At 39.0% G+C, this 25,513-nt stretch overlaps 1 protein-coding gene across 1 annotated transcript; it reads right to left on the bottom strand.

The window, feature by feature from the left end:
- Positions 1 to 3,786: 3,786 nt before the first annotated feature.
- On the bottom strand, positions 3,787 to 25,276 carry LOC130922771 (bifunctional 3'-phosphoadenosine 5'-phosphosulfate synthase 2-like). The gene is made up of 13 exons (XM_057847782.1): positions 24,719 to 25,276; positions 21,845 to 22,137; positions 15,584 to 15,698; positions 14,857 to 15,092; positions 14,645 to 14,783; positions 14,455 to 14,573; positions 9,422 to 9,535; positions 7,675 to 7,786; positions 7,404 to 7,609; positions 6,739 to 6,874; positions 6,399 to 6,667; positions 5,614 to 5,843; positions 3,787 to 4,916 (listed from the first exon to the last, which is right to left on the bottom strand). Exons 2-13 carry the CDS (start codon positions 21,869 to 21,871, stop codon positions 4,775 to 4,777), a joined length of 1,845 nt encoding a protein of 614 aa, XP_057703765.1. The 5' UTR covers positions 21,872 to 22,137; positions 24,719 to 25,276; the 3' UTR covers positions 3,787 to 4,774.
- Between the last annotated feature and the right edge of the window lie 237 nt (positions 25,277 to 25,513).

The following is a 25,513-nucleotide window of genomic DNA, read 5'->3' as shown; positions in this document are numbered from 1 at the left end:
AAACAACATTACTTCAATCAGTTGCTTCAATAAAAAAAAAAAACGGACTCCGATCTGTCCAAAAATTCAAAGAAAAATAGCTTTCAAATGCATTTTTTTTTTAGTTTCAAATTTATTTTTGCATTCAAACAATTTTTTTGATGAAATGAAGGCACAAATCTACCTCCAAATGGCTCTGCCCAGGGGATACAATTTTTGACTGGGGTAACTACATTGGCACGACACCGGCGGGCGTACCATATTCAATGGAAAAGTATGCCGAAAAGTATAGCTGTCCTAAGCAGCCTGATTTAGAATTCCCCTCAAGAATGATGGGAAAGAAAAAAAAAACGCTCATTTTCAACGTATTTTTACAAATATTCTTTCAAGTTAATTTTATTGCTGACACTGCGTTTTGGGGTCATCAACATGTTTTGCCCCCCTGGCCCAAAAGTCAAACTCTGCTTATGCTCTCACCAGTTAGTTTTTCACTAGTAAACGTCAAATCCTTTTTGAATTGGGAGGGATGGCAACGAATCGCAAATGATCATTCGGGAAAAAAGAAACAATATAACTTCCATGGTCTAAAGTTGTTGATATTGTTCATTAAAACAAAGTAACAACAAGCAGCCTTAGTGCTGAAGCGTGTCTTTGATAAGACTCAAAAATAACCCCTCGTCGGGCGCGGCCGACAAGCATGCGACATGTGGTGGAGGGGGTGCCCATGCGTCCGACGTATAGGAGGCCACGCGTCGGGCCTGCCGAGAACAAAAGTCCCAGCGGACACTCGAGCTAAAGATAAACGGCGGCTGCTAAATTGGGCGCTCGTCACATGCCGTTGTTGCCGTTTGAAGGACGCTCGCTAGATAGCTTTGATGCTTCCTCTAATGAGGAGCCTGAATGAGGGCAATGCAGATGAGAATTGATTTTTTTGTTGGCTGACAGATGCACGTTGCAGTTTTCGCTTCATTAAGTTGCTTTTTTAGATGAACTGAAAGCAACCGTGTTTATTTACCAAAGGCTTGGTTTGTTATAGCAAAGTATGTCGTACAACTTTAAAACATTGGATTTATCATGTGAAAATGTGAAACATTACATTAAAACGAATGACAATGAAAAACAACCGAACATCTGTGGTGTCCAAGGATCGGCAGAGTAATAATGTAGTACTCTGGCGTATCAGTAGGTGGCAACAAGTAGCTAATAACGTTGTTTTGTGACGCATCAGGTGGACGTGATTCTAAGTTGGATTGTGGCTAGCAGATAATGAAACTATATACTATGACATATATAAGAAATATATATATATATATATATATATATTATATATAATAACTATTGTTCAGACTGGAAGTAGAAGCATGTTGTCAAAATCTGATATGAAACTTCCTCCTTTATGTGGTTTCAATCCATCTCGCAAAACTTTCTGTGCTTAGTGATTGTTCAGACAACCAAAAAAAACCCATCCAATTTGGGGTGGCTAAAAATTGGATTTTGGCTGCCAGTCTGAACAAGGCCTAGTTCAGAGGAGGCGGTTGCTCTAAAAATGCAAGGTAGTCTCAGATTCCCCGAAAAACTAAACAAAAAAAAATAAGTGGGCAATTGTACAGTATACTTTTGTGTTTACATGTCATTGACTAAATATGCGCTACAATGCGCACAACATTTGTTCAGAATTAGCTTATTCTTATCACTGGTTACGATGCGGCTTGCTTTTCATGCATTTGCAAAGCTTCACTGTCTTTTAAACAGTGTTGACGCTGAACGTCTCCAGAGAGGAGAGTGCATTATTCCGCTACAGCGAAACAAAACGAGTCATTGGCTAAAAGCTGGGTTTATCCCACCCATCTGAAGCCGTGCATCTCTGAGGGGCTATGAGCAGTGAGAGGGGCTCGGCCGCTCTGCTTCTCTGCATGTTGATTGGATGATCTGTCTGAGGCCGAATCTCTTTTTGATTAACAGCAAAATTGGCAAATCAGTGATCTTGTCATATTAACATCCGTAGGAGGCATTTTTCACTTTTGAGTCCGTTGTTCTGAGTTGAATCGGAGACTTTCATAATAGTCCTCGCGACACTTACTTCATTAAAAATAATTAGAGAAAAATCAAGCTTCTATTTCTAGTGTTTTTTTACTATTGTACCTACTTGTGTTTGGAGACTTGACTTCTGGCACTCTAGTTTCTTTCACTACCGAGCAGCCCCTCCACAGTCACAAGGCACACCCTCACAGGCGGACACAATTTGAGCTTCCCGATTGAAAGACCAGCATCCGCTACTGGCCTAGTTTCATATCCGATATGGACAACATACTTCTCAATCTGAACAGCTCAGATGGGATTTGACTGTCCATGATGTCACTCCATGCGACGGAAAATCCAATGCGGCAGAGACCGCCAATTGAAGTGCAGAGTGGTTAAAAACAATGGAGCACGCTAAGGAAAGCAGCAGTATGTACAGTATGTGTGTGTGTATATATATATATATATATATATATATATATATATGGCGGAAAACACTCAGGTGACTTGAAGTTCCGCTCTGAGACCCTCACTTTGGCCAACTTTCAAAATTATCACCGAGTGTCAAGACACAGCTGTGAATGGCCAAAGCCGGATTTTTTTTTGTATTTTATGGGTGAAACATGGTGATATAATAAGGGTCGCGATGCAGAAATCGCAGACAACAAGGAGTGGTTGAGATTTTCTTTTTCATATAGTTACCCTTTTAAACGTTATTTTTCAATTTATTTGTTTGTTTGGATCGATTATTTATCATCTAATATATCGGAGAAAATGCGACAGTAAAAAAAAAAAAAAATACAATTAAGCGATAGTTATGAGGTAGATATCCGTGACTTTTTTACAAACGCCAAATTTTTCATTGTGACGTAATTCATTTCAAAGTTTAAAATATGCGAGTGAATAATTTTTTAGTCTTTTTTTTTAAACTAAAATTTAGACATCAATTGATGATTCTAAGCGAGAAATGACATTTAGAATAATAAATATAATTACTTACCATCTTTTTATTGCTAGGTTGAAACAAAAGTGGTTGTGCGACGTCTGTAAACGGGGGTTTTCAGGGTAAAACGGACAAATTAAAAATAGTTCGGAGGCTTTGTGCGCTATGAATCTGCTATGGCAGCATATAGAAATATTGTTCTATCAAACACAACAGTTTTTTGGCTTTAAATACAGCAGGTTATTTTAAAGAGGGGTGCAAGAGCAGAAACGGCTTTTTCAGTCTTGTCGGTGTTTTCCGCCATATATATATATATATATGCTATATAATTTAAAAAACACTCTTCCATCACGCTCCCCTGATGTCATTGCATGTTTGTTGCCGCTGTCGCAATTTTATGACGTCAAACACTACACATGCTGGATGACACCTTTGTTGCCACAGCAACCTGTCAGATGGGTCAATCATGTGACCCAGTCTGAACAGGCCAAATTCAGATTTGGACACTTGCTCTAAAAATGTGAACAGCCAGCATTTGAGGACAAACAGATCAGAACCAGATATGCATGCAGTCTCAAAGCAGCCTTAATTATGACAGTGGCGGAGAGGTTTTTGAACAGGAAAGATGCTAACTCAGAACTGGACTCTGGACAAAATTCTGACCCAGATGAATGCCCACGTATGAGTCACATTCAAAATTAAGCCAGTTTCTTTGCAGAAAGTCTCTTGTTCCGATCCAATATGTGACTTTATTATGCATTACAGAGGTTTATTACATTCTTTTTTTCCGCTGGTGATGTTAGATTTTTTTTTTTTTTTTTTTTTTTTTAAATCTATGAAAAGTCTGCCTTTGCTCAAAAATGAACGAAAACACTAGGATAAATTGCCATGTAATTAAAAAAAAAATCTATACAAGCTTGACAATGATTGCACATTATAATCACGATTAATCGAATGGGATAAATTGATTAATCTCGTTGTGGTGCACAGAAAGCCTATAGTACTGTACTGCTATATTATGTCTACCATCAATCTTACAGTGAAGAAAATGGCCAGCAGAGGACGACATGCACCTTTTTTCTTTTTTTTTTTTTTTTGCACACAGCCCAACTACCACAATAACAGACACCAAACACTCCATTTTATGACATATGTTAAAATTGATAAAATGTAACATTAGTTTAGGGAAGAATAACTCATAATAACAAATATTTTTTATTTATGACTGCATTTTGTACATTCACATCTTCATCCTTCTCATATCGCATGCGTTTGAATGCCCAATGTCACAGTGAACCCAACCTGACCGTATATCCATGAGAAAACTTTAGCACTAGTACAAAATTTAGGCACTTCAGGTAGCGATGGTTCAGTTAAACTAATTGGCCGCCATTGACGGCGATAGACGTCCAATAAATTTGGACTGGGAACTCCACATGGATTGGACTTTTATCTCTGTCATTGGCACTGAAACATGATCATTCAATGCCGACCAGATAAAATTAACATGCGAAATATAGTGCTCCATGTTAAAAATAGATTAGCTTCTTATGTCACTTCTGTATAAAAATACATAAATAAAACATCCACGTTATTAGGTAGATTAAAATCCCGTTTGTACTCGACTCTTTTCAAATATTTGAACATGAACGCAATACGTGCAATTGCACAATGGAATGATAATCAAGTTTAAATGGAATGTTAACTAGTTAAAAATCATTTTGATTTGGTCAAATTTCCCCGACACCCAACAGAAAACTGGCCCGAAAAATTCTGCACGCTATCTGAGAGGAACCGTCGTCATCTCGCAGTAGTAGAGATGCGCAGTGATGGTTACTTGTCCTTTTGAAGGGAGTTGTAGTAATCCACCAGAACTTTCCAAGCTTTGGGGGCCATGAAGCCGTCCGGTGGGTTCTCGCCGCTGCGGGCCAAGTTTCTCATCTTGGTTCCGGAGATGAACTCAAAGTCGGATTTGCTAAGGAAATACGAGAGGTCACGCTAATGAGTATCAGGAAATAAGAGTATAGAGCTACCAACAATTAATAGACAAGTAATGGATGACCACATGAATTTGATAGTTGAGTAATCGTTTTGATGGATTGTATAGCTAGAAATATTCCAAATCCATTTTCTCAGCCTCTTTGTAAATCGTAAACATTGTCTTATTTCTCATTAGATGTTTTCTTATACAGTGGTACCTCTACTTATGAACGTCTCTATAAACGGAATTTTCAGGTTACGACACGGAAAATATTGCATCTTATTAACGAAAGAAATTTCAGTATATGTGAGGCAAAAATACAATATGGGCTGCTACCTGCATCTCCCAGAGTAGGACAGAGGATTAACGTCATGGGACAAGCAAAAAGTGAGTAAAAAAAAAACAACTACAAATGAACACTAACCCTAGCACTAATCTTTAAAAAAAAAAAAAAAAATACCATTACCAGACTAAATTAAACAAATACGATAAAGTACGATTGAAAACGATGGGGAAAAAAATGAAACATGATAGTAACTTGTCGCTAGTCGCTTTTGACAGACAGATCAAGTTGGCAGCACTGCCTATCATCGCCCAAATAATCAGTGATTAACGTACTTACAGTATCTGAATTTTTTTTTTGTGGCAGCCCTACTGATCGATTAAACCACTGCTCTTTTTCTAAACTCACCGCTCCGGCTGGAAAAAGTCCATGGCCTTTTTGGACTTGTTGTAGGCGGCCACCCTGAATGGGATGATCTCCACTGAGGTAAGGCCCGGCGCCATGGCGAGCACTTTGCCGCCGTGCGTGGCTTCGTAAAGGTCCAGCTTAGTCTGCGGGTGCGGCATGCCTGCGGGGTCCCGGCCCACGATGTAGAAGTTGGCCCCTGCTATCATGCGGGCCCTACAGTGCCATTGTACCTGAAGGGCAATTTCAACGTGAGTCAGTTGTACGGCTGTGACAATATATCAATATGGTCATATAAAAAGGTTAGGTTGTAAGTAAGTGATATGCTTCCGCCAAGAAACGATATGTCATTTTCAAAAGATGTCACTGTTTAATAAAGAAAGCCTACAAAAAAAAATGACCAACATTTTCCACTAGATAAGCGTCAATGTTTACTCATTGGCTACCACTGATGGCGCTAGACGTCCAATCTACTTTGACTGGGAGCGCACCATATTACCTACTCCCAAATTTTGAGGTAAATAGGTAAATCCCTTGTCAAGTTATAGTGTAATTCCTTTTCTGACTGCTCTGACCTTTGACCTCGTCACCCTGAAATTGAACTCAGACGTCCAATTCAGACATCAAATTGCAATTGCCATTGACATTTGTTCATTCGGCCCTCCCAGTCAAAATGAATTGGACGTTGAGCGCCGTCAATGGCACTCAAACATTCTTCAGCCTTCAAAGTATGTCCTTTTCTCTTGAATAGTTGTATTGTGGTTGCCTTTTGAGCAGTAATTCCTTACCTCCGTGGGTCCAGCGTACATCATGGGCGAGGGAAAGATGGCCACCACGGTGCTGGCCGGGTCAAGGATACCCTCATCCAAGACGGCCGCGTGCTGCTTCATGCGCCAGTGCAGCGGCACATCATCATCTTTGGTCCAACCACCCAGCGGGTGCAGCAGGAGGACCGGGTTCTTGTAGCCACGCTCTAGAAGGCGCCTCTTGGTGTCCTGCATCAGCAGGGCGTGGCCGTTGTGGACTGGGTTGCGCAGCTGGAATGCGAAAACCGCATCTGTGGGGAGAAAAAAAAACACACGGTCGTACATAAATAATTCAAAGTAAACTTGTCATCCCATTTCGGACCTGCTTTCATGTCTTTGAACTTCTGCTTGAGCTCCCGCGGAGTAAGGCGGTACTGGTCCAGTCCGTCATTCCATTTGATAGGTTCCAGCAACTCCAGGTCACCCCCGGCTAGCCAGTCACCACCTTCCAGAACCATCTGCACAGGAGTTGCATCAATATTTATTTCTGCCGGTATGGCTGTGTTAACAATAACTAAAGAATGGATAAAGGAATGATTATCAAACTTCCAGGATACGTTTTTAATATGAAATGGAGGATTTCCTGACATTGACAACAATAGCCTTACAATTCATTTAAATTGGAAGAACTGGCTGCCATCTTTCAGTGCCATTGACGGTGCTAAATGTCCAATTCATTATGGTCGGGTTGGGTGAATGAACATTTGTAAAATTTGTGTCTGAACGAATGGATGTACATAGCACACAGGTGGAGAGAGACTGAAATAATGAGAATGACAAAAGCCCGTTTGACTTCACTGTGACTATGGTGGCAGATGAAGGAAATGGCTGTTTATTAGGTCTAAAAATGAAAATAATCGCGTTCATTCTTTTCAGCAAAAATGTGCTATATATTCTCAGCTAAATATGTTACCAACAAATTATACTTTGTTGTCATGGATAATGTGTAATTATGTTAATAGTTTATATCAAATATTTTCTACCTACCTTGATGTAAGGGTGTTGCGGACACGTGGTCCCCCACTGTCTCGCACAGCGCTCCTCCTTGCGGTGTTCGTAGAACTCTGGGTTCCGCAAAATGGCCACCCGAGAGCCGCTGTATTCTAACGCTACTGCCGCGCAACCGTCCAACTCTCGCTTGGTCTCGGTGCTGACGGGCAGGACGATGGGGACCGACATGTTGATTGCGCCACCTGACATTGAAGCAAAAAGTCTTACTATATTAAAAAAATTTTATCTGGTATTTTTCCACTCTTACCGTCCAAAAGGTTTCCAAAGTGCAAAACCTGGAGGTACTCCCGCTCTCTCATGAAGCCTTTAAGAGGACTGGCCCAACCTTCAGACAAAATCTGAACCCACTGCAAGTCCAACTGCAGTCAAAGATTAAAACATTTAAAAAAAACATAGTAACCTTGGTCTACATCAGTACTACCGGGGGGGGGGGGGCGCATGTGACCTCGGGGAACATGTTTTTTTTTTTTTTTTTTTTTTTTTGCCGTACTGGAATAAAGTGTACTTGCACATCCACTCAGTAGGTGGCAGTGGCGCTCTCATTTTCAGAGTGCGCGCAGTATTTTTGAACTAAGGAAGAGCACTCAGCACACACAGACAACAGATATGAAGAGCAGTGTGCCGCCGCCGTTTTCGAAAGCCGTTTTCCGACCGGACTCACTCAAGCAGCGACCCACTGTCTTGTCTGGTTCTCACGTCGCCGCCTGAGAAGTGCCATTTTCGGCTTGGGATCGTCACGACGACCGCCCTCACCTACGGTTCTACCTCGGCCGCCGTGAATGCGTTTTTTTCGTGCCGTTTGCCTTTTAGCTTTGACTTTTAATACAGTGGGTGATGATGAAAGACCACTGTTTACTGTGTCTAAAAATAATTATAGTAGACAGCCAGAAGCCAAATCAATTAAGACGTCACTTAAAGACATTAGACCCCAATCTTATTGTTAAGCCGCTTGATTTTTTTTAGTGAAAACGTGCCGAATATTGCCAACAATCGTCCTGCTTTGTCAGTGTTATATCAGTAAGCCAGTGAGCATTGTTAGCATGCTCATTGCAAAATAACTCCACACCATTGCAAAGGAGGTAAATACTTTGAGCAGCAAAAATAAAAACTGTCCTGTCCAAGGACACTTTTTTTTTTCTTCTTTAATTCAGATGTTTTTTCGGTCAATTTTTTTGGCACATTGTCCTGATGAGTGAATGTTTCTAATCAATTTTAATTTGTTATTATTTACTGATTTTATTACATTTTATTTTTCTGTATCAAATGGTCAAAAATGTACCTTGAGTGTAGTTTTTTAGTTTGGATGTGAATTTTTTTTTTAAATTCAGGCAAATTGATGCACGTCAAGTCTTCTCTGCGGTTGCTGCCCCCAGGCTGTGGAACAGCCTTCCCCCCGAAATCCGCACCACCACGGATGTAGGTCTTTTTAAGTCTCGGCTAAAAACACACCTTTTTAGACTCGCCTTTTACAAAGATTAGGATAGCCTGGTTTTATTAGCTTAAGGGCTTTTTTAATGTTTTTTCGATTTTATCGGTTTTATTGTTTTACTTGCTGGAATGTTATTGCGATGCGCTCTTTGTTTTATTTTATTTTTTAAAATGTCATTGTATAATATTTTCCTGCCTTTTATTTATCTTGAGCCATGTTTTGTTGTAAAGCACTTTGAGGGCCGTTCGGGTTTTGTAAAGGGCTATATAAATAAATTTTGATTGATTGATTGATTGATTCTCTGTTACAAACAAAACAATGTTAATAAAGTTATACTTTATTATAAGTTGATCTGTTACTTTTTTTCTTTATTAGAAAAAAAGGACACAATGTTAGGCAGATGCGTATTTATAATAGTAATTTTATAGACAAATGATACTATTTACAGTGGCGGCAGAGAGTTTGGGGGGGCGCGAAACATTTATGTCTTCCTTGGGGGGGCGTGACAGAAAATAATTGAGAAGCACTGGTCTACATGTTGTTCGGCACGTGGTTATCGGGTTACCTTGGTGATAGCGATGGTAGGCAGCGTGCTAGCGTCGGCCACGGCCAGATGCAGCCGATTCTCTGGAACGAATAGTTCGTTCACCTCTTCCATGATCTCACCTGGCACAATGTTCTACGAACAAGGTCAGGAATGGATGTTAGAACGTGCTGTGATCATATTATCTTTCCAACATGCTGCCCTTGAATCATGTTTTTGTAGAATAGAATAGAATAGAATAGAATAGAATAGGCCTTTATTGTCATTGTAACATTAAAATACGAGATTGTGTTGCACCCTAGTGCAAAAATAAAATAGTCATCATATCCTAATTAAAAAAAAAAAAAAAAAACACAATATAATATTAATAACAGACTATACAGGCTAAAAAGTAAATTAAAAAGGTAGATAAAATATTGTACACTGTGATAATAAAGTTTCCAGTGTTGCACCATATCGGTAATGATGTTACATTAAAATTAGGTCATCGGAATCGGCGAGTACTAAGAAATAACATGCTGATGACACGCAGTCAGTACTTTTCGTGATGTAATTTTCAACCGCCTGTCCAGATCAGACAATATATAAATGAATTTAAAAAAAAAGGTGTGTGGGGGGGTAATTTTTGCCATATCGCCCAACACTAATTTATGCCACAAATTGTGTTCTTATGCCAAAACATAAATAATTCAAGTCTGGCTAACCCGATTTTATAAATGACCAGTAGGTGTCTCTCTACAGGGAAAAAAAAATCACCACTTTGCATAATCACATTCTTGTGCTTTGAGGTATTTTGACAAGATCACGGGACACACATGACAGATTTTACTACAACACCTGACAACATAAGATGCTTCCTTAACTGTTTACAGTCATGATGAAGCTACTTTAGAGTGAATTATAATTAGCATTGCACTGATACCATTTTGTGGCTCCCGATACAGATTCCCAGCTGTTATCATCAAATACAGTACCAATTAGGGATGTGACAAAATATTGAAATGGTGATATATTGTGATACTTTATATCCTAAAAAGTTATCTGTATGCTCCTGCCAGGAACGGATCTATCGTTTTAAAAAAGGTGTCACTGTTTAAACAAACAAACAAAAAAAAGGAACCAGCAAGTTGCTACCAAAGTCTTCCACTAAAATAGTGGCTCTTTTAACTCTGCCTGCCACTGATGGTGCTAGACGCTCAATCCATTTAGAACGCCCGTTCATTTAGAACCAGAGCATTCGCAGCCATTTAAAGGTAACTTTCTGTTCATTATGGGTCATTTACATGTCACTTCCTGTTGAGTATGAGTCACTGCCTATTCATCATTCACTTCCTGTTCTGTAACCAGAAATCAACAGGAAGTGACCCAGAAATGCCCCAAAATAAACAGGAGGTGATTGAAAATCAACAGCGAATGGCCTGAAATATCCCAAAATTAAACTCATTGATTGCCATTGACCACCATGAGTGGGAGGGAAGGTATCCTCCCAGTTCTAATGAAAAATGAACAGAAAGTGTCCTGTAAATGTCCCCCAAAATTGGAATGACTGGGTGCGAATGCTATGTTGTTCAGATGAACTAACGTTCATTCGAATGCCCCTCACAGTCTAAATGGATCGGGCGTCCTGCCATTGAGTTAACAGAGACACTATTCTAGTGGAAGAATCTGTTGTTTTTAAACAGTGACACTTTTATAAAACAATGCAGGGATGCATCTGGTAAATTAAAAAAGGGGCCAGTTGGCCCCCTTGTGTCTGAAAAGGGGGCCAAATTCTAAAATTGATGGCTGAGTTGATGAATGAGATTGATATATTGATTATCCACTAAATACGAATCATTAACAGCAGTTTGCTGCAATGAATTGTCACTAGCCTCCGCAGACTTATTCGATTGTTTCTTAAAAAACGAGAATATGTTTGTTTGCTGTCTGTTTTTAATGTCTTTTAGTTTTACTCCTGTTCTCACGCTTCATATTGCAACCATCCGCCATGTTCGATGTAAATACTGCAATGCATGGGTAAATGAATATTCAATTATCTCTTTCGGAAGTTTCCGGCGGATTACGTAAAGGCCCGAGATAGCCTCTACCACGACTTTGGAACAAACCGAAACAAATGCAAGGTGATTATGGCTAGATTAGAGGTTAGATCTTGTGCCCGAACCCGACCCGACCCAATCGGGTCGGGCCCAAAATGTTAAGCATTCACGTTCGGGTTGGGTCGGGTTGGGCTGCCGCGCCGGACTAAAAAATTATATACATGAAAATGGGATAAAACCGAGAGCAGGCTCTCTGTATTGTGCATTTGCTTGTGCACGCATATGAACGCTGTGACGCCGCCCGCTTTTTCTTCTTCTCCTCCCGCTGTGGCGCTTGCGATTCATTACGAAAGACACTTTTATTTATGCATACAAAGGCAACACAAATGTCATCCTTTTGAATCTTCTCCTCTGTGTGTCTGCAAAACCGCATGTTTTTTTTATATTAAACTTTCCCAGCGTTAATTTGTTGTGTAAATGCTTTTATAATGATCATAAAAATGTAGACTATTTAAACATTAAGAAAACTTGCGTTTTTTTTTTTTTCTGCCAACTGAGAATTCGTTACTAAAGACACTTTTATTTATGCACACAAAGGCAACACAAATGTGATCCTTTTGAATCTTCTCTGTGTGTCTGCAAAACCGCATGTCTTTTTTTTTTTTTTTGATATCAAACTTTCCCGGCGTTATTTCATTGTGTAAATGCTTTTATAATGATCATAAAAATATGTAGACTATTTAAACATTAAGAAAACTCAACTCGAAGAAATGAAAATAAATTGCTGCTGCTGCGTTTTTTTCCGCGTCACTCCAACAACAACAACAAAAAACGGGTTTTTCGGGCTCAGGCCTGCAAATCTAGTTAATTGATTGGGCCAGGCCGGGTTTCAATACCAGCGGGCCGTGTCGGGCTGGATTTTTTTAGGCCCGATCTAACCTCTAGGCTAGATATCGGTGAGGCAAGATGGCAGACGACGAAAGTTAAAACCTCTGAAGGAAAACGAACAGTTTTCAATTGCTGTTTAACTAAATGTATTTCTTTAGCTATTTTAACAGAAGTATGTCATATGTGGCGCAGGTCATGTAGCAATATGCGCCAATCGTAATAGACTTGCGCCGGTGCTGGCGCAGTGGAGTTACAAAGTTGCGCTAGTGGCTGTCAAAATAAGTAAATGACACAAGGGCGCGGCCCAGATGCATCCCTGCAATGTATCCATTCTTGGCAGGAGCATATCGATAACCTTTTGGGATACAAAGTATCATGATATATCACCATTTCAATATTTTGTCACACCACTAGTACAAATATTAGTATTGGTATAGGTGCAACACTAATTAGAAATCAACAAAAGCCATTGAAAACTCACAAAAACTACCAAATGGTACTTTTCTTCTTCCTGAGATAATGTTCAAACAGAAAGCCAAATCTAGACATGGAATCATACACGTCGATCTGATTTTTTTTTGTACTATAATTTCACCGTCAGTCAATCAGTCAGTCTCAAAACCACTAGTGATATGTCGCAATGACTTCTCGGAAAAGGCTCTGTGACGCATGCTAGCCGAATCTGGCCTTAGGGTTTACTGTATTTAGCAATCCGCTTATTTGTACGTCGTTTTATCTTTATGCGTGTTTCATGGGCGGATCCAGGATATTTGCACAAATTTAAACTACCTTCTGGATATTTGTCAGACCGTTGTGCTACAGCTGTTTTGTTAACTCATTTACTCCCATTGACTGTGGATTGGATGTTAGGGGATGCCACAAATAGTCTATTTACTCTTTCGGTGCTATTGACATTGATAGACGTCCGTTCAGCTTTCTGCTGTGAATTTCAATGAGTATATCACTTGTAGAAGTCCAACCCATTTGAACTAGGAGGATGGCAGCGAATGAACGTTCGTCCATTCGCTGCTAACCCTCCAAATTCAAATGGATTGGACGTCTATGTCTGTCATTGCCAGCCAGTGAGTAAATCACGGACCATTGATTCATACTGAAATCATATTTGTACTTATTCTGGGTTTTACATTTTATTTTCAAATGTGCATTGGAAGCAAAACAATGGGAGAAAAGTAGCAATATGACTAATGGAAATGTGTAACAGTATGACTGTTTTTGTGAGCAAAAGCAGATGTTTTCAAAAATCTCATTTTGATTCATTACAAAATAATCATCCGTTTCCACTGACGATTACAGAATATTTACAATATTTATCCCCTTTAAATAAATAATAAAAATATACTGGACTGTCTCAGGAAATTAGAATACACAATATTCTAATTTTTTGAGACAGTCCTGTGTATATATACAGGACTGTCTCAGGAAATTAGAATACACAATATTCTAATTTCCTGACTGTCTCAGAATTAGAATACACAATATTCTAATTTCCTGACTGTCTCAGGAAATTAGAATATTGTGTATTCTAATTTCCTGAGACAGTCCTGTATATATACACAGGACTGTCTCAAAAAATTAGAATATTGTGTATTCTAATTTCCTGAGACAGTCCAGTAGACTACTTTTTCTTTTGCTTTTTTTCATTTAAAATATATTTTTTTTAAATAAAAAATTAAATAACGAAAACAAATATTAATGTTTTTTTTGTATTACAAGATATACAGTACATTAAAAATATGAACATGAATACATATACAACATTTTTTGGGACAACTTTAGGTTATATTGTAAAACAAACAATTTTTTTTTAATAAATAGAGGATATTTAGATTTTCTTTCAGTTTTTTTATTTATAACACATATATTTAAAACAAATACGATAAAAAGAAATATTTTTAAAAATAAATACATTTTATGTGTACAATATTTACTAGTACGAGGCTTAAAACAGATCAATCGGAAAGTTTTTAGATGTACAGTATAATGTCCCTTACGATTCAGTGATTATCAAACTAGTAACAGATTTGACTATCTGTTAGTCAGTCGATTCATCGTGGCAGCCCCACTCTACGTCTATCGCCATCATCGGCACTGAAAACGCTTATTCACTACCTGCTCTCGGAGCATTTCCAGCACTTGTTGAAGGCACTCGTTCACCGACAGCTCTCCAGTTTTCAGCACCAGCTCCGCCGCCTCGGGGCGCTCATATTCGGAGTCGATCCCGGTGAAGCCTGACAATAAAAAAGCTGGTGAATAATGATTGCGAACAGGGTGCGCTAGTAGTTAAACAATATCCAGAAACCTTTGATCTCGCCGGCTCGAGCTTTCTTGTAGAGCCCTTTGACATCTCGCCTCTCACAAACCTCCAAGGGAGCGTGGATGAACACCTCGAAAAAGGGGAGCCCGGCGCTCACATGGATTTTCCGCGCCTCGTTACGATCCTGCAGGGAAATAGGATGTTTAAAAAACACTCAAATATCTGAAATTTGCTTAAAAAAAACAGAACGCACTCACCTTGGCAAAGGGGGAAATAAAACTGGTGACGCAAACTAATCCGGCATCGGCAAAGAGTCGGGCCACCTCGGCAACGCGGCGAATGTTCTCCTCGCGGTCCACGACGGAGAAGCCCAAGTTCTTGTTCAGGCCGTGACGGATGTTGTCGCCGTCCAGCGAGTAACAAGGGATGGCGTGAGACACCAGGAATTCTTCAAGGGCAAAGCTGATAGTCGTTTTTCCTGCCCCGGATAAACCTGTTAGCAAGGAGAAAGCATGTCAAGATGTTGGTCTGATTCCACACCGCACTCCCCACCCCTAGGAGGATAGTTTGGGGGTTGTTTTTTTTCCCTCTTCCGCCCTTGTTTTCCTTTTTCTCAGACGTCCAATCCAATACGTCACTCCTAGTCGAAATCGATTGGAATTCTAGTGCTGTCATTGTCAGCCAATGAGTTAAAAACAACCAACTTTCGACAAAATAACAATTTAGCCTATGTTACTCAAATTTAGCAGGTTGAAAGGGTCAAAGGTCACAGAGGACAGAAAATTTTGGGGCGATTAGGTCAAATGTCAGATTACAGATTAGCCTAGTTAACTCAAATATGCAGGGTAGGTCAAAGGATGAGAAGAGAAAGGCTCAAAAGTAAAGGTCACAGAGGTCAGAAATATGAGAATTTGAGCGAACGTTCATTCACCCCTCTCGCTGTTTACCACCTGCTATCTTGTGATAAATTTGGGTGTGATATACCTGTGAGCCAGATTGTGCACCCTCTGAAGCCTCCCCTGGTGCCGACGACCTGGCCCCGCTTGCTACGACTGACATGATGGGCCTGGTAGACCACATTGGTAGACCTGTTGAGGTTCTGTAATAGAAGACAACAGTCAACTCAAGTTGTTCATTTCTTGTTAACTCATTGGCTTCCATTGATGGCACTAGACGTCTACTAGTGATAAACTCATTTAAATGGATGATGACTGAGTTCTTAACGGCACTGACCCCGAAAATGACTCTGCTAACAAAGGGACAGATAATTTTCTCCCGGGTATTTTGATGACTATTTTGTATACCTGTCCGCATTATGTTTAAGGTGTGTTTAAGCCCCCCCCCCGCTTCTGCAAGGTACGTCTGCATGCAAACTACGCATGCGTAGAAAGGAGGAGCCTCATGTGTTACGTCATCGTCCGCGCGGTTTACCTCTGAACCGGGAACTTATTACATTAAATTTCGAAATTACTACACCTTCTAGGCCAAGGGTGAGGAACTCCATTTTGTGATCACAGTTTTTTTCATGAACGCAACCGAATGCATCACGCGGGAGCAAGACTGAAGGGAGGGCACGCTGTGCTTCTAAGTTGCTGAATTGTGCATCGCTGCTGGCTGTTCAGAGACTTAACGCATGAGATGAGCTCTGTAACGCTCATCTCCGTGTAACCCGCGATGGAGGACCACCAGTGGGCACTGAATTGAAGCATATTATTGCGACGTACGTATTAAGAAAAATGTGTGAATGCAATATCAGCTCATCCCATGTTGAACGAGCCAGCTAGTACCACATTAAAATTACGGGATGGTGGAGAGGCAGATGCACTCATCAAAAGAGCCAGATATGACTCCGAGACATAGGTTCCTGACACATGTTCTACACTCTATACAATAAACTGTAAACAATGGCTGTGGAAAAGAAAAGAGGAGCAGGAATGCCATTTCTTGATCGTCTGCCTCCATTGTTTACAATGCCATCATTCCACACCTAAAGGGGCAATGGCACTCTCCATGACGTAACTTTAACCTTTGTATCCTATTGTTGTACAGAGACACTCGTCTATATTAAGCGGCGTGTAATATTAGCCGGTAACTACTCCATGCAACAATTTACATGGATATGAAGTACATTAGTGTAGCCGACATTCTGTTTAGTCTAACTATTAGACGTTTAAGGCCATTATCCGTCTTAGTGCAGGTGTAGCCTAGGGAGCGGTCTTAATTTTCCACTTTTACACATACACAAACATTCTTAAATACCAATTTAAGACAAAAGTAGCACGTATTTACAACTCATGCAAGAATAAGCAACAACTCTGGTTCTACTCGGATATTTGCACAGTTAGATTAGCTTGGCTCCCAGTCAACGTTACGTTAATAATACATTGTAGCCCAGTGTAACACGAAGTACTAATTCTAACCACCAGGCTGCATTTACCATTTCACAACTAGAAATACAGAAAAACTCTTAATTCTCGGTTGTGTGGTCGCGCAACCTGAGCTGGTCAACGAAGTTTCTGTATCGGCCCTAATGCACGACATGAATATTACACCATTTTCATGCGGAATTGCGTTGTCTTGTGAATGCAAAGCTGTAATGGGGCGTTTTCTGTTGATTCAGTTGGAGCGTCTCCGTGTCAACGGACCCTTATGTCCTGCTCCACCCTCATCCCGGTGTCAAAATCTTGACATAAAGAGTGGCTTTACACTATTTAACAAACGTCATTGTCCCCATATGTATCTTTGGAGTCTCCAGAGCACACAGTGGGGTAGGACAACAGTAGGCAGAACAAATCATGAAATCCAATAGGACATTGCAGTGCAAATAGAGGAATTCCTATAAAATTATACAACTGAATTAGTGCAGCCACAAATGGTTTTGAAAAAATCCTTAATCACTATTTGGGTAACATAGATCATATTTTTATTTACTTTTGATATTACTTTAGGTTTAAAACTTTAGCTGGGAATGTGCAAAATAGACAAAAACTACAGGGGTTGGACAAAATACAGGAAACACCTTAATAAACAAAACCGCTTTTTGTGGGATTTACAGCCTCAACTTTCCGAGGTATTGATTCATACATTTTGTGAATTGTTTCCAAAGGAATTTTAAGCCATTCTTCAGTTAGAATAAGTCATTTAGAGACGATGGCGGTTGAAATCGACGTCTTAATTGAATCTCTAAAACTTACCATAAATGCTCAATAATGTTGAGGTCTGGGGATTGTGCCGGCCATACGAGATGCTCAACTTCATTAGAATGTTCCACATGCCATCCTTTAACAATTATGTTCAATTATTATGATGAAAAAATGTTAGATGTTTCCATTATATTGTCCAACCACTGTATGTTGGGCTATGAATAATGTAGCATTGTAACTGTATCAATGTTAAGCGAATCGATTTTCATTCATTACAAAGATAATCATTTTTTCTTCCTTTTTTGTCTTTTAATTAAAAATGTATTAACTAAATAATAACAAATGTAAAACTAAATAAGAGTATTTACTATATTTTTAAGTTATATTTACTTGAACTGTTTTAAATACAATAATAAAATTAAAGTTTGATTATATGAAAAAGAATTTTTTTAAAAATCAAATCAGAAAATAATTAACACTTAGTCATTATTAAAAGTAAAAAATTTAAGGTCTCTATTTTTTGTTTCCTTTTTATAAGCTTTTAAAGATAAAACTTTAATTAAAAAAATATTTAATAAATAAATAAAAAGGCACGCCTGCTGTATTTTTTTGTTTTATTCTTTAGAAAGTTTTAAAATAAATCAAATTTAAATTAAAAAAAAAAAAAAAAACGATTAAAAAAATAAGAGAATAATTGAAAGTTGAATTCAATGACTTGACTCAACATTACATCTCTGAACTGAACACATGCTGAGCAATTTTGGGTTAAATACTGAAGACTGGTTTTGAAAAGTTAAACTCAGGGTTTATTTGTTTTCATCAATTTATTCACTTAATTCATCCCCGGCCACTCCTTATTCAAGAGAAGCAACAACCTCAAACCTGTCATTCCTCAGACATTAGACCAAGGATATTTTTTCTTCTTCCCAATTCTTTTTGGGAAAAGAACTCTTTTTTCCAAGTTGAGATGAGTGGGTCTAAGAACTACACAAACCAGGATGCTTTATGAAAGGAGCAGTATTGACTTGACAGATGGGAGGTGGCGTGGAAGGAATGGCGGCGGGTGGACGGATTGTACAATGCCACCAGTGTGCTGCCTCCAAGGCTGCTGCTGATGTGGCAGCAGTCTTAAAGTAGTTTGCTGTTCATTTAACTCTTCGGCTGCCATTGACAGTGATAGTCGTCCAATCCATTTTGACTGGATTGAATGAAAGAATGTCCAAATAGATACGACGTCTCTTGCCGTCAATGACAGCCGATGAATTATGATGAGCATGACTTAAAAACCTTTTGTGTTTTCTTCTCTCAGGCTAAAAATGGAAATCACATTTTTTTTTTAACTTAAAAATGAATGACAGTTGTAATGACTGGAATACAAAAATATGTTTATTTGTTGAAAGTGTAATAAAAAAAAAATATATATATAATCTGCGTAAAGATACTGCTCAGATGCAAACATAATATTTGCAACTGCCACCAAATTCTGCACCTGTTTTGATTAAAAAATATCCAATGATTAACATTTTGGTGGCGTTAACTCAAAGTTAATTCAATTATTAATGATCACAGTTAACTAGATCTTAACTGCACGTTAAGTCATTGTTTCATTATTAGTTTATATAGATTCATATTTTAGCTAGACAGTAAATATAACATAAAAGTGTGCTAAATACTACTTTTGAATTCATTTTCCCTCCGGAATTCGATTAATTGTAATTAATCTCTGATGTAATTAATTTAAGGAGGGCAATCATTCGCTGACACCCTTTCCCAGTTCAAATGGATTGGACATCGACAGTCATCAATGACAGCCAATTAAATAACATTTTATTAAATCATTGATATTGCAGACTATTTAAAACAAAGTGTTCTAATTACTATGGTACCTATATTTACGAAATAATTGGTTCTGGAAGTAGTTTCCTAACTTTAAAATTCTGTAAGTAGAGATGCGTTTTTCATGTAAATGCCCTAATCCGCTCCAAGCCCCACCAAATTCAGACGTAAATCTTTTAAAATTCATAAAAATGCATCAAAACATGTAACAAATACATCTTACAAATAGATTATTGCACAACAAACATAAAATCAGAGTGTGCATAATGTAAACACTCATGTAAAGCTGTCCGGACACGAGGAGCGGATGAAGAGGACGCTGGGATACACACATACAAATACAGTTGTGATCCCTCTCAGCCAATTGGATGCCAGGAAGGCTAGGCAATAGCTGATGGCAGAGCAGCTATAAGTATGTTACATTCAGTTTTTTATCCTGAAATTTCTTTTGTAACAAGAGGCAATATTTTCCTGTTGAGGCGTGTCTTAATCTGAAAATTCTGTATGTAGGGACGTTCGTAAGTAGAGGTACCACTGTACTACTTTGAATTCTTTACGATGACAAACGTGATTATTGGCTATCAATCTCACAAGAGTAATAGGGATTAAAATTGGTAACTATTTCCAAGCCCTAATTTTAACACTATTTTCTCTCATTTTGCCACAGATTAGTACATTGGTATGATTCCATCTTGAAAAAATCGTATTCCATCTCACCCACCCGCCAAAGAATGTTCATATTATTTTGTACAGTAATTCAGCATGCCTGTTATGCCTTTGTTGTTTTTATTGCAAATTAAGCCTGTCATCCAGTCAGTCCAATTACAGTTCATTAACATTTTGATCCTTAGTATCACAAATTATTTTAAATTGTTGAAGTTCTAAATACGTTACTTCATAACGATTATATTTTTTGAAATTGTTACTTCTGCGATATCACCCACCTTGTTCTCTGAATCTAGCATGAGCAGCATTTGATGCTCGAGCATGTTCAACAGAGCCCTCTTCTCATCCTACCTTATGAATAGTGCATATTGACATAAATTCTAGGCAACAACTAGCCCATTCAGGGTCAAAACGGGCACTTGACATCATACCTGGTAGTACAAAGGTTGACAGTGTTGAATAAAATGGGATTTTGATGGATTTAAATATGAGTGAAATACTTTGAGGGAACACTGTCTTTAAATTTACATGTGATCGTAATCGGGCCCGATCAGATCATTTTCAGAGGTTCGGAATCAGAAAAAAAGGATGAATTCTTTGGCTGCCATTGATTCAGTCCATTTTGACTGGGAGGGCTGACAGCGATTGAATAAGATTGGACCTTTATCGCTGTCAACAGCAGTAAAAACATGATCACTCAATGCCAGCCTTCCCAGTTTAAACTGATTTGATGTCGATCAACTGCATTGAATGAGTTACAGGCAACAAGCAATAAAATAATCCAGAAGTATCAGAATATTGCAAAAGACAACCAATTACATATACAGTACGGGTTATATATACTATATATAGAGAGAGACACAGACAGAAAGACATACACACTATTCAAACAATTTTTGGGGAATAAAAAAAAGTCCAAATGGGTCAAGAAAATCGTCAACATGATAGCTCAATTTATCACATTGGATGACCAACTTTATTTCTTGTTTATGTATAATGCAAGATGCAAATCGCAAAAAAGGGGGTTTTGTTAATTTTGTTTTCACTTCATCGAAACAAATGCTGTACTAATTAACCCCTTCATATGGCTATTACGTTGGGATAGCTTTGTTCGACTTGGGGAAAAAGACGCTAGATGTGCTTTCCTTTAATACATTTCGGGATTATTATTGCTATCATCCTCAAAATTAGGTGACTCGGACTCACGTGTGATATATCGTCTTGACATCCCTATTATATACACTTTGACAATCTAATGAGTGGTAATAAATGGTATGTCTATTTATATTTGGGGCTTTAAATGTTAAAAAGTGTTTTACAATGTTAATAAAAATATTTAAAAAAATGGGGGGGAGGCGTACGACACTGCATTGGTAGCGAAATGACCATTCTGTAAAATTGACTAGGATGGAGTCATCATTCCCTAAAAAATTATATATTTTTTGCTTCTATACCTACAGAGGTGTCTGATGTCTCAGTATTTCTCGGAAAAGAAACTTTGAACAAGTTCTAACGCGTCAAAAGCACGTCGTCGTGTTTTGGGAAAAACCTCCGCGAAGACTCGGATGATAACTTGCGAGTGACTGGCTCTGTCTCTTACCGTGCGAGGCTTCTTCACTCCGGACATTTCCGACAAGGGTGACGCTGCCGATGAGGCTGCTGGACACCGGCTTGCTGCGCTTGGCTCGCGGGGCCTGCGGATGTATGAGCTCGGTCGTTCGGAACTCTTCTTTTTGGGGGGCTCCGGTCACCAAAGGCGACGGGGAGGGGAAAGGGGGGTGTTAAAGGGCCTCCAAGACACGTAGCATTCTGCTGGCTGGCCCAGCCTCCAGCCTGCCTGCCTCCTCCTTCCTCCGCTCGCATCCACACAGTTTTTGGGCCAATGTCGGTGTTCTGTCAGAATGTGCTCCCTTATAAAAATTTTGCTCCCAAAGCTTTTGTGGCGCTCTTTTAGCCCTCTTTTACATTCAATTGGACTCTCAATGGTATCCGATGGTGCTAACTAAACTAGATACATCATAAACATACATGTGCAACACGAAAATGACGTAAATTAATACTTATCGACACAGCCAAGTCGTTAACAGTGAGAGAGCGGGTGCAGTTGTTGTGTGCAGCTAACATGGTAGGATGTGTCTGAGGAAACCCTTTCTACATGTCTTTCCATGATCAAACTTAAATAAATATTCCTTTCTTTAAAGAAAGTTTGTAGTGTTTAGTTTGGAACCGCTACATTCGTGGCCATTTTTAACGTTACGCGCATGCGCAGAATCGCAACGTTGGTATTTTTTGATGGGTTGCAAAATTTGTCAGATCACCGGAGCGGAACACTTTCGTACCCGGCAGCGGAAGACACCGCTGGCAGTGGGCACGGCCGTGTCTACGTTGACGGAGTGCGGCTGATTTTATACGCTTATTCCCCCCACGACTCAATGTGCTCCTCGCGGATATTTTACAAGCTTCCGAGCTTGTACATTATAAAAGGATCTTTTTTTTTTTTTTTTTTTTTGGTGGGGGGATTTGTTAAGCTTCCCTTGGTGACAACTACATACTAGCTAAGTTAGCTTGACCGTAAGCCCCATCGGCTAGCTAACATCCAACTGTATTTGTATATGTTTATATAAACTGACTCGGCAGGTGAACCTTTCCTTTCCCTTCATTTTATTAACTTTTGTATTGGGGGGGGGGGAGAGAGATCTCGTGAGCCACCTTTATTAAATTGGCTCCCATTGACTTTAGTACATGTCCAAATATTTTGCCAGGGAGGGCTTGCCCTTGCAGTGAAGCACTAGCTTGAAATACGAATGCTGCATGGCTGTACTAAACTGAACTCAGTTCTCATTTTATGGTTTTACAGTAAGCAGCAGTTTAGCAAATAAACAATTCACTAGAAGAGCCTTTAAGGTGTTCAATGCCTCTCCCAGCTAAATTTTATTGAGACAACATTAAAACAACCCCATTGTAAACTTAACCTATTGCTAATTAGCAATGGAAAACGCCTTTGAAATGCTACCATTTAGCACAAATAGTTGTGGTTTTTATCCTCAATGAAAAATGACTACGGTGCAGTGAATGATAGTGTAGCTTCAAATCAGTGACGTGCGGTGAGGTTCATGGTTGGTGAGGCACTGACTCCTTTAGTGTCAGATTTCCAAATATATAAACCAAAAAGGGTAGCTTATTCAATTGGCAACTGGTTATTTCATATCTCATCAGCATTCTTCACAAAACACGCACACACGGTACATATTATCGATACGTAAAAGTAAGAAAATAACATGCATTTGCTCTACACACTCAATGTGTTGGCCGTCGCAATTCTATAATTCATGCAACATAAATGAGAGTAAAGAGTGGTGTACAAAACCACAGAATTCAATTTTGACCTTTGGTGAAATATTCAGTTGTTTTTAAAACTTTTAATTCTGATACTTTAATCAATTTATTACAGAATGCTAAACAAAATGTGTGAAAAGAAAAACAAATAATATTTTATTTAAGGCCAAAATTTAGTTTTTAAATATTCTATTGTATTTTTCTTAGTCTAAGCTCTTTTTTTTTCTTTTCTTTTTTTTATAAAATTGAAATTAAAACTGTTTGTGGTCTTGCGCCTGTCCTTCACCACAAAAACCGGTGTTATTTTGGAAGGGCATAGGTTTGGTCTCAACATTCGTAGGGACGATATAACAGCATAACCTGCCTATAGGTACACTTTTTGCTGGGGACGGGACATTAATAAGACCAAACAGATTGGATGAAGGGGGCAAAGGGCCACATTTCTCATGTATAAGAACTTAATTAATTAATAGGCAAAATGATCAATGCAAAATAAATCCTTATCTACTGATAATAACTTTTATGTGCATTGGTTCAGATGATACACTGTTCGATTCAAACCTTTGTTTTCAAAAAATACTAAAGAAACATTTTGAAAACTTCCTGAATAAAGGTCTGGTTTTTATTAGCAAACATAAACATAATGAAAATAATTCACTTAATAATGGTAGGGTCAATTCTATCCTTACAACATATGGAACTATTGAAAAATCTAAATTCTCTGTATAACTGAACATTATATCATGCAAAAAAGGTAAGGTTGCTTAAAAGTTGGTGGAGACAACGTTAGCATCCTGAAAAGTTGGTAGTGTTATGTCCCTACTGTCCCTATGCAAACCTACGCCCTTTTTGTAAAAGTCCTCCTTATTTTCCTTTACTTTAAAAAAAAATCTCTCCGCCTCAATGGAGAGGATTGCTTCAATTAGATCGCTGTGTTCTATTTGACAAGCCAGAACACACAGTGATGTGTCCAAATGCTCTGTCAAGCTAACCTTCCATCTTTCTCAGCAAAACCATGTAATCGTTCTACATATATGCCACGTTTAGAAGAGCTTACACGCTCATTGTTACCACGAAATGTTAACTCCTGTTTAGCTAGGATGCAGGTTGCATTAATGAGGTCTTTCAAACTCTTTACCTTAGCATTCTGGATGCTACCGTTGAGCTTCCGCTGTTCGTCAAAGCCAAATCGATCCTTGAGCTTCCAAAAGTTTTTAAAGCAATCAGGCTTTGAATGTGAATGGTCGAGCTCTCGTGTTTGCTGAGGCTTCGTGGTAGTTTTTTAATGTCACAATATCTCGTGTTAGTCCAGACATTGGCACAAGTTGAGAAGAAAAGGCAGGGAAAGCAGCAAAGGCGATTTTTCGAAGGACAGCCACATAGCCAGTCTTTTCGGGTGTACCAGTCCGTTTGAAAAGCGCGAGTTATCTTCTGTCCCGCAGTTTGAAGCAAACCTTTTAGCTCCGGTGTGGTGTTAATCGCGTCCACTCTTGACGGAAAGTCCAGTTTCACGTACGCCCCCTTTCAGTGCGGCAGAGTACTATCTGCCGCAAGCTGTGCCTTTTCACTGTGGTTTCATTTCCCATCAGCAAAACTAAATATATCGCTAACAAACATTAAACTTTAAGGGTTAAAGACATTAGCCAGACTGTGGAAAATCAGGTCAAATAAACGTGACATTAGCCAGACTGTGGAAAATCAGGTCAAATAAACGTATCTGGAAACATTATAATGGCGACATGCAGATGTACGGCAACCAGCACGCTCCAATTCCATGTATCAACCCAGTTTGTTATGGATTGCGCAATCAGAGGTGAGGCTTTACTCGTTGCTGCCGCACCTCTCGTTTCATTTCTTTATTTGAACAGGAAATTGGCAAATTCAGCGATTTTGACTATAAAAAATGTTTGAAATGAGTTATACATAAAGAGCA

Source organism: Corythoichthys intestinalis, chromosome 10, assembly GCF_030265065.1.
Source record: "Corythoichthys intestinalis isolate RoL2023-P3 chromosome 10, ASM3026506v1, whole genome shotgun sequence".
NCBI lineage: Eukaryota > Metazoa > Chordata > Actinopteri > Syngnathiformes > Syngnathidae > Corythoichthys > Corythoichthys intestinalis.
The sequence above is the reverse complement of the archived record's forward strand: the minus strand, read 5'-3'. Positions and strand labels throughout refer to the sequence as shown.

What these genes read in the sequence shown, in the direction of transcription:
- LOC130922771 (XM_057847782.1), bottom strand. Translation starts at nt 21,871, where the DNA reads ATGTCCGGAGTGAAGAAGCCTCGCACG. An exon ending in TTATTTCCCCCTTTGCCAAG is followed by an intron (nt 14,784 to 14,856) that starts GTGAGTGCGTTC and finishes ATTTCCCTGCAG; the next exon opens with GATCGTAACGAGGCGCGGAA. An exon ending in CGCAACACCCTTACATCAAG is followed by an intron (nt 6,875 to 7,403) that starts GTAGGTAGAAAA and finishes ACTCCTGTGCAG; the next exon opens with ATGGTTCTGGAAGGTGGTGA.